This window comes from Pongo pygmaeus, chromosome 9, assembly GCF_028885625.2.
Source record: "Pongo pygmaeus isolate AG05252 chromosome 9, NHGRI_mPonPyg2-v2.0_pri, whole genome shotgun sequence".
Classification (NCBI taxonomy): domain Eukaryota; kingdom Metazoa; phylum Chordata; class Mammalia; order Primates; family Hominidae; genus Pongo; species Pongo pygmaeus.
This window is the reverse complement of record NC_072382.2, coordinates 76168090-76177409: the sequence shown is the minus strand read 5'-3', so window position 1 is coordinate 76177409 and position 9320 is coordinate 76168090. Positions and strand designations below refer to the sequence as shown.

Below are 9320 nucleotides of genomic sequence, written 5' to 3'. Positions count from 1 at the left end.
TTACCCTCTGGCCAGGAGAGCGTGACGTGACACAGGACATAAAGGAGTATCAGATAATAATTCATTAGAGGGGATGATCCCAAAGCAGCAAACAATCCCTCTTCTTTCCTGTCTGAATTAACTCCTCATTCTCTGTAGCTGGATTTCCTCCCGGATGGTCTTGGCTGAGGCTAATGTTTCTTAGTTTAACTCCATCCCCATCCTGAAGATGAGGAACGGGAGGGAAGAGGATGTAGAGGAAGTGTCGAATCCCACCTTGGCTGTGCATAACCCCTCCTCCGATGATAGAAAGCAGGCTGGCTTGGGGAACAATGTCATCCCAATGGGAAGTCCCTCCATGTATCTAACCTTAATCCTGCTATGTGCAATCAGAGCCCATTTCTTCTCCCACAGTCTGGGCGAGCGCATCAAGGGTCACTGCCCCACCAAAAAGAGGTCCAAAATGCCCTCCCAAGAGTCCCCTCCCACCCCCATCAGTACTCCGAGGTCAGCAGGAATGATACGGCACCACTAACAAGAGTAGAGTATCTGAGATTATTGCAGACTTTATAGAAAACTGCTCAAGGGAGATCCAGATTTTCTGGGTATGGGGAGGGAAGGCAGGCCTCAAGCCAATATATTAAAGGAAGGTGACTTCCTGTGTGCAGACGCAGCACAGGCCAGCCATTCTGCCTGATCTAGAGGGTGGGGAGTCAGGGAGAGGGGGTCCTCTCCCCCACTCACCAATTGTGCTTTGGGATCATGGAGAAGGCAAGGTGCTGAGGTTCTGACCCTGAACCAGGAGGGCTTGTGCCTGAGGCAGGAGGCAAGACCTACTTCTCTTTCAGAAGATATACGGGGTGAGGTGGTGGTGGTAGTGGTGGTGGCAAGGAATCCCCAAGGGTGAAGAGCCACGGGGTGGGAGAGAGCATACAGAAATCGAAGGGCAGCAACTTCCAGCCCTTCAGACCCCACTTCCTGCCCCTCTCTGAGGCCACGATGCCCTACTATCCCTTTCACACACCCAAGACTCTCTCCTGCCCCACAAGGATCTGCCAGTATGCACTAGGGGTGCATGGCACCTGCACCTATCTAGCAGGACTGAAGAGCTCGTCCTGGAAGAAAAAGGGGATGAGGACATCCCAGGGACGGATTCCTCACTGGACCTTGACTAGTGAATGGCAGGGGTGGGTGCTGAGTGCCAGCACTGGGTATGGGGGGTCAAGAGCCTAAGGCTTGGGCAGGGGGACGAAAGTCAGATCGGGGTGAAGAGCTGAGAGTCTGAGACTGGGGACCAGCACTGAGTATCGGGAGGTCAGCGCCCTGGTGGGAAAGGCTGAGAGTCGGCTCCACACTAAGGCTAGATGGGGTGTGCTTGTCCCTGGGATGGGAGGGACAGACTAGTTGCTGAGCCCCATGCCTGAGCCGAGGAAGGGAAGGGCCTGAGCCAGAGGCGGGGGTGGGTGAAGGGGGGGCAGGGGTATGAAATATATTCTCAGATGAGGGGAGGGTGCCCAATTCTCCGAGCCCCAGGGTTGGGCCTCCGTGCAGGATGGAGGGCTCTGAGCTCTGGGATGGGACAAAGGGCTCAAAATCCACAAAACCATTCTGATGGGGGTGCTGTGCTTCGAGTCCAGAATGGGATGGGAGGGCCCACAAGCCCTGGAGTGGACTGAGGGCTCCGAGCTGGCGAGGGAGGTCAGTGCAGTCTCGGGTGTCGGAGGCAAGTGCTGGGGGCAAGTCTCAGAGCTTTGGCCTTGAAGGACAGAGTCTCCGTGTGAGCCCCGAGACGGGGAACGGACTTTCAGTGGTTCAGGAGGGAGGTTTCGGAAACTAGGGTGGGCAGGCGGGGTTTCTGGATTCGGACCGGCTATCTCTGGGTCTTTGACGGTGGGAGCTCTCGGAGGCGGGAACGAGAGGGTACGGCTTAGCGCCTCCGAGTCAGAGGAAGGTCTCAGAGCTCGGGGCTCGCGGGTGTCTCATCTCCACGGCTTCGGGCCAGGCAAGGGCAGCCCCGAGCCCGGGGGCGCCGCTCAGAGCCCCGAGCCTGGGGAGGTGGCGCGGGAGCCCGCGGGCGCGGCGGGCGCGGGCGCGCGGCGCGGGTCGGCGTCCTGCTCGTAGCGGTAGTGGTAGCCCTCCATCTGGTCCCGGCACGCCTCGCGCAGGTTGCGCATCCAGCGCTGGATGCCGCGGCGGTTTAGGTAGAGCACCATGAGGAAGATGAGGCCGATGAGCGCCAGCACCAGCCCGAAGAACACGTAGGAGGCTTCCAGCTCCGGGCCGGCGGCCTCCGCCTCCTCTCCGCGAGCGCCGGCGCCGCTGTCCGCGCAGCGAAGCCGCGCCTCGTCCAGGTCCAGCAGCGACCGGTCCAGCAGCGCCCGCGGGGCGGCGCAGCGCAGGCGCCGCGCGTCGGGCACGCGCTCCGTGGCGTTGAGCAGCCAGGCCAGCAGGGGGCGCGCGGCGCAGCCGCAGCGCAGGGGGTTGTCGGCGAGCAGCAGGCGCGGCCCGGGGAGGCCGCCATCGCGCTCCAGCGCGCGCAGCTCGTCGGGGCCCAGGCCGGCCAGCGCGTTGAGGCGCACGTCCAGCTGCTCCAGGCGCGCCAGGCGCAGCGCGGCTGGCGGCAGACGGCTCAGCGCGTTGCCCGCCAGGCCCAGTAGGCGAAGCTCGGACAGCGGGGCCAGCGCAGCGTCCAGCGCGGCCAGCAGCGCGGGGCCGCCCCGCACCAGCGCGTGGTTGAGCTGCAGCGAGCGCAGCGCGGGCAGCCCGCGGAAGGCGCCGCCGCCCAGGGCGCGCAGCGGGTTGTGGCTGAGGTCGAGCGCCGCCAGGCTGGGCAGCCCGTCGAAGGCGCCGTCCTCCACCACCTCGATGTGGTTGTGAGTGAGGCGCAGCGCGCTCAGGAGCGGCAGGCGCACGCCCGCCGCCTGGTCGCCGTCCCCGTCCCCGCCGGCGAAGGCGGCCGCGCGCAGCACCGTCAGGTTGGCGCCCACGATGGTGAGGTTGCGCGCGTCGGGCGGCACGTCCCGCGGAGGCTGGCGGAGCTCGGCGCCCGACGCGCAGCGTAGCTGCAGTTTGGGGCCGCCGAAGCAATAGCACTGGAAGGGGCAGGGTGCCGCGGGCTGGCTCAGCGCCGCCGCCACGAGCAGCAGCCCCTGGAACCCCGGCTGTCCCGCGCGCGGGGCCATCGTGGCCGCCCCCGCATCCAGCGCCCGGGCCGCCGCGCTCACCAGTGAGTTGGGAGCGCCTGGTGGGAGGCACGGGTGGGGCGAGTCCTTGACCCGGAGCGGCTGGCAGTCCCGGTCGGTCCGTTCGCTGTCTCGAAAGTCAGAGGAGCCGCACTTACTGGCTGACTGGCCGGGGGCGAGAGGGGTCAGACGGGGAGCGGAGCCCCCCAACCCCGGTGCCCTCGCCCTGCTTGCCGGCCTCCGGCTTCCGCGGCCGCTCCGGGCTCCAAGCCGAGTGGGCAGGGTTTGCCTCCCACCTCCCCGCCTCCCGGTCTCGTCCTCCGCCCCCAGCGGAGTCTCCGCGCCCTCCTCGCCGTGGGAGGCGGGGTGGGAGGCTCCTGAGAATCAGGGCTGTTGGCTGCTGCGCTTTCTCTTCACCCTCTCCGCCCCCGCTCCTCCGGGCTGCTGAGAAGTTTGGCTCCTGGAGTCTCCGACTTGGTTTTCCTCCTCCTCCACCCCCAACATTTAAGCTGGGTCCTTCCTCCTCCCTCTCCAGCACGTGTGGGGCGGGGCCCGGCTGCGGAGAGCAGGCAGGTGGGTCACCACCAGGGAGAATTCAGGGGTTGGGGAGGATTTTAGAGCTGCTCCTACTACAGGAGGAAGGGATGAGGGATGGGCTGAGAAAGTTACTCATTTTCCGGCCTCTTCCTAAGGCAGAGAGACTGGAAAATCCCCAGGCTCTGCTTCTTTCTCTGTGACCCTAGTTCCATTAGACCCGGCTGTGTCACCACCCCTGCAGGTCCTATGCGACCAGCTTTTTCTCCATCCCATCCCATCCCATTCTGAGAAGTCTGTGGCACCCGCTCCCCTGCCACCCACCAACTCTGGCCGCTCTGCCTCTGCCAGGAGTTCCCCCATGTGGTTTCCTCCACCGGGCTGGACTCCTCTGCCAAGCACTGTCCTAGGCACAGAGACCCGGGGGTGTAGTGATTCTATTCTTTGCTTTCACTCCCTGCCCCCAAACCTCTTAAGACTCCTGGGGTTCCGTTGGACACCATCAACCAGTCCCTCCAGGCTTCTCCACCTGTGAGTGGGGTTTGGGGCACCAGAGGTTGGGAGAGCAGGAGCAGATTTTGCAGCATGGAGTTTGGGGTCTCAGAAGGGGCCAGGGCTGAGGTGGGGGCTGAGCTGTTTACAGATTTGTTTTGTTCTGGGTTTTTTTTTTTCCCCCCCAGAACTGGGAAGCTCTAAACCTGATTTAAAGAGGCTCCTGAGAAGGGAGCCTTCCTGGCCTTGGCATGAATTATTCAGGCTGGAGAGGCTGACACTTGATCCGCAGGCCATTCGGGTATCAGCAGAGCTGGTTGGAATAGAGGCTCCCCACCTCCTCCCAAGAATCAGTCTTTCTCCTGAATTGGGTACGGTTGTTACGTTGACTCCTTCCCTGAGGTTATATTTAACAGATCGACCAAAGGATCAATACCACTTAAGGAGAAGAGGCAGACCCTGCAGTGGCCTGGGTCTTGGGCAAGGACCAACGTTAAAGAACAGAGCTGGTGATGGTGGAGGTCTCCCAGCTCTCCCCTCCTCCCAACACCTCTCTCTTCCCTACCCCCTGTCTTAACTCTCCCAGGTGTGAGAGCTCAGATGTGTCTCATGCAAGTCCATGCAGACTCATTCATATGTGCACGTAGGATCGTAGGTTTGAGTGCGTCCTGGCATGTGTCCATAAATTCATAAAGACATATTTGAATATGCATACTTCTGAGCCCATGCAGGTTCGTGGGTACATTCTCAGAGGGCAAGCTTACAGGCCCATGCTTAAGCCATGCCAAGTATAGGGACCCAGAGATTGGCTAGCATAGACCCTACTCCTCCTGCCCTGCACCATGCCCTTGGTCTGTAGAGGTAACAGGCTGGTGATGTCTTTTCTCACATGGGCACACGTACTCAAGTAGATGCCATTGGGGCTGGGCCCCCAGCTATAGCACTCCCCTAAACCCCGGCCCACACAGCAACATGCCCCAGCTCTGACATCTCCCCTGGTAGGAGGCACTAGGTCGTCTTCACTTTTGTGTTTCCAGTATAGAGACTATCACAGGAGAGTGTGTAGTGCAGATGACAGACTGAATGAACAGAACAGTCTCTGTTTCCTTGTCTGCTTCCAGGCCCTGAGGAATCACAGACCACTACCAAGGCTGGAACTCCTTCCCCAGGCCCCCGTGGTGGCTGGCCTCAGATTGGCTGATGCCCCGCTCCCCTGCTGCCCCCTAGGAAAGGAGCTGCAGGACCACAGGCAGCCTTGATTGGGGGGGTGCTCGACACCTCATTTGGGGAAATGAGGCCTGGAGAGAATTTAGAATCATCAGGTGCCAGAGAATAAGGCAAATGTCCTCTGTTTTGCACAAATGGGGAAATAGGCCAGAGGGGCCCCAAGGTCCCCGTCAAGGTTTCAGGGTTTAGCCTAGAAACCTGGCCCCAGGGTCCTTGCCCAGGACTCTGTCCAAGATGGTGGGCTGCATCTGAGAGGGTCCTGCACCACAAGGAATGCTCATCCTGACCCCAAGAAGCTGAGGCTGGGAATGGATGCCATGGTTGATCTGGTGTGACCTCAGGCCTGTCTCAATCTTGGGCTGTCACCTTCCTCTTCTATGAGGTAGATAGACTTTGAATTCCTGTTCTTCCTATTCCTCTCAGGGCTGTTATGATAAAGTGAATTGAAAGTGCCTCAAAACAAGAAAAAACATTTCACCTGGGTCTGGGGGCCTAGCACCCATCCTGCCAGACCCTGGATAAGACATTGCCCCTCTCTGGGACTAATTAGCTCCCATGTCATTTTTCCCTGTTCCATGTTCTTTCCTTCTCCAACACAGCAAATTTGTGGTGGATGTTAATAAAATGAGTCTCTGCTTGTCTGTCTGTATGGCCTCTACTCAGCCTCCTCTCCTCTCGTCCCACTTTGTAAAGGTGTTTCCCTTCTAAATTCTCCTGGAACCAATTTCTCTCTGTCCAGATTCCCCAAGGAATCAAGTCTGCGAGCCATTAGGGCTGAGGGATCTCTGTTCTTTGGAGGAACAGCACTCTCCATCTCAGATTTGCCAGTGTTCAGTATGCATTAAGTGTTCAATAAATGTGTGTCCACTTGAGTCTGAGGCTGTGTGTTTATTCTCTGATGCATGTGGTGGAAGTCTCTTTTCTTGGACTGTTTGCTGCAGCCGGGGTGCTCTCCTCTTGATTCTGTTTCTCCAGTCCAGTCCGCTGTCCCTCAGGATTTGTGAGTTTTGCCCCCTTCAGGGAGCCCTTATGGCTTCCCTCTCCATCCTTTGAACTTCATTTATCAGTTAGAGGGCTAAGACTCCCCTGATCTTCTTGACTGTCAGCAGCTGGGGCTCAGGTCTGGTCTAATTTCTTAGGGATCAGTACAGAGAAGGCACCGGGGAATATTTGCTGACTGAAATAATGATTTAAAAATCTGTGACTCGAGCCTTCCATCCCTATGAGGCAAGCTCGGTGAGGACCCCTCATCTGCACTTCATACCAGGAGATAGTCGCTCAGAAATGTTAAGTGCTTTCCCCAAGGTTGCACAGCTGACTGGGACCTGAGCCCGAAAGAAGCTCGAGTTTCTTGCCCGTCTCCTTTGCCGCAGCCCCCCTTATCCTAGGATCCCTCTCTCCTGGGAGCGTGGCTGGGTCAGATCCCAGGGGAGCCTGTGGGCAAAGAGCTCACGCCCTCAGGGTTTCCTTAGGACTCGGAAGAAGCAAGGCACCCCTCGCCACCCAAGCAGAGTGATCATCTGCCCTGTGCCCAGATGAGTACCCCTCATGTCAGCCACAATGGATCTCCACGCTTGCTTGAATTTATTACTCCACTAGGTCCCAGAGCCCCTCTCTTAGTATTCCAAGGTGTTGTCTCTACCTGAGCCTCTAGTGTCTTCGCTGGGCCTTTTCTGCTGGCACAGACCCTGCTCTTGGTCAGCTCCACTAACCCCTGGTAGGGAGCACAGAGTGTGATGACGTCCCTGAGATCACCCAGCAGGTAGCCCCTTCTCCAGCTCTGTTTTGTCATCAGAGGTGTGTCAATATTATTAAAGTCCTTGGACGCACCTCAGTTTCCCTGTCTGCAAAAAAGTGTGTGTGGATGGGATGGTCCTGGGGAGCCTAGTAGTCTTGTGCCCCTTGGCTTTTTAGGGATGGGGGTCAGGGAGGGGAAGGTCATACTGGGGTTTGCTCAAGTTGGTGCCGCCACCTTCTCAATATATGACTTTGAACTTGGCACCACCCCAATTAAGGTCTTGGTTGCCTGACTAGAAAGTGGTAGGGGTGGCCAGGTGTGGTGGCTCATGCCTGTAATCCCAGCACTTTGGGAGGCCGAGGTGGGCAGATCACAAGGTCAGGAGATTGAGACCATCCTGGTGAACACGGTGAAACCCCGTCTCTACTAAAAATACAAAAAAAAAATTAGCCGGGCGTGGTGGTGGGCACCTGTAGTCCCAGCTACTCAGGGGGGCTGAGGAAGAAAGTGATAGGGGTGGTCTGGGGTCCTTCTGGAGTGGATGCTGTAGCGTCCTGAGATCCAGGCTCCCTTTGTCCTCTGTCCCAGCAGCCCTCCTGCTGCCTCCCCATCCCTCTGTTCCCCCCTCCCCCAAGGCAAATGGAGGAGCAGCAGGCGGCCTGATGTGATGAACTCAGCCATGAGGTAGTGGGGGAGGCCCCAGCTTCTCTCCTCTTGCTTGGCTCCCTGCCAGCAGGGACGAGAAACTTCACTGTGGGCCTTGCCATTCCCATTTCTCACTCCCCTTCCCCTCCCCCACTGCTGTGAGACACAGGAAAATCCATAGGCCCAAGGTTCATTTTCTCTGTTGAGTCAGCAGAGGCCAGCGCTGCTTCTGAGGGGCAGGCAACTGGCTTTTAAATAACTCTCTGACATTTAATACCCTCCTCCTCCGCTCTGTGGCCTGGGCCTCTGGGGAAAGACTAGAATAAATGAGCTGGATGCGTCCTCTGAAAGTCCTAAATGTTCTTGACCCCACCTCAGTCTTCCCCCCAACGCCCAACTCTCAGACCTTTGGAAAAGATGACTCCTTACTACATCTGTACCTTGCTTTACGGTTTCTAAGTGGTGGCAGGCTGGGTTTGTTGTCCCAGTTTAGAATGGGAAATGGACATTTAGAAAAGGAGAGAGATCCCACTTTTGGTCTTTGTCTGCTGTTGGCTGGCTGTGTGGCTGTGGGCAGGTGGGTCTCTGTCCCTCCCTGGGCTTCTGTTTCCTCATCTGTGCTGCAAGGTGGTTCGGCCAGTGGGTTGTCGTTGGTCCCCCTTGGCTGTGTAATGTTATGATTTGCTGTGCTGGCCTAGGTCTCCTTCCCTAATGAAGCCTCTGTTTCTGCACTCCTCTTCAAGGAAAGGCTAAAGGGCAGAGCCAACTGAGGCTAAAGGCCAGCTAAGGTCTGGCCCCTAGGATTCCACTCTGTTGAGTCAGGGACAGGAGTGGGTAGGGGAGAGGGGAAAGGGAAAGGAGCAGAGTTGGGTGCCTTGCCTTGCCTTCCCTTCCCTTGCCTTCCCTTGCCTTCCCTTGCCTTGCCTTCCCTTCCCTTCCCTTCCCCTTCCCCTTCTCCTTCCCCTTCCCCTTCCCCTTCCCCCTCCCCTCCCCTCCCCTCCCCTCCCCTCCCCTCCCCTCCCCTCCCCTTCCCTCCGCTCGTCTTCCCTTGTCTTCCCTTGTCTTCCCTCCCATCCCCTCCCCTCTCCTCCCCTTTCATTATTTCTTGCTTTTGCCAGTAGAGGTTGGGACAGACCAAGGGCAATAACCTGTCTTGGTTCTCTTAAAACCCAAGGTCTCTACCACTGTGGATGCAGTTTATTGAGGTGGGAGCAAAACCCTCTTCCTCAACTGTGCCCAGGCCCAGGCTCCTGATAATGGAAGTTAGTGGGCCCAGTTCTCCTGGCTTTGCCACTGTCCTGCATTATTCAGAAGACAGGGATTGAGATCTCTGTTGGCTATATGAGAACACTGGGAGGTTAAGAGCTGTGCTTGGGGTCATCCCAGATTAATGATGGAACAGGGCCTATAATCTAGGTTTTCTGATTCCCAACTCCGTGTTCTTGCCACTTCCCTGATTCAGGCAGGAAGTTGGGGCCTGAGGGGTGAGCATGGGAGAGGCAGCTGGTTCTGTAGGGGTGAGC

General features: G+C 58.1%; 1 protein-coding gene across 1 annotated transcript; it reads right to left on the bottom strand.

Annotated features, from left to right (window-relative positions):
- Positions 1-529: 529 nt before the first annotated feature.
- Positions 530-3620, bottom strand: TPBGL (trophoblast glycoprotein like). The gene has a single exon (XM_054441089.2). The coding sequence runs from the start codon at positions 3159-3161 to the stop codon at positions 2013-2015; it is 1149 nt and encodes a 382-aa protein (XP_054297064.2). The 5' UTR covers positions 3162-3620; the 3' UTR covers positions 530-2012.
- Between the last annotated feature and the right edge of the window lie 5700 nt (positions 3621-9320).

Coding starts and splice junctions, on each gene's coding strand:
- TPBGL (XM_054441089.2), bottom strand. CDS start 3,161: ATGGCCCCGCGCGCGGGACAGCCGGGGTTCCAGGGGCTGCTGCTCGTG.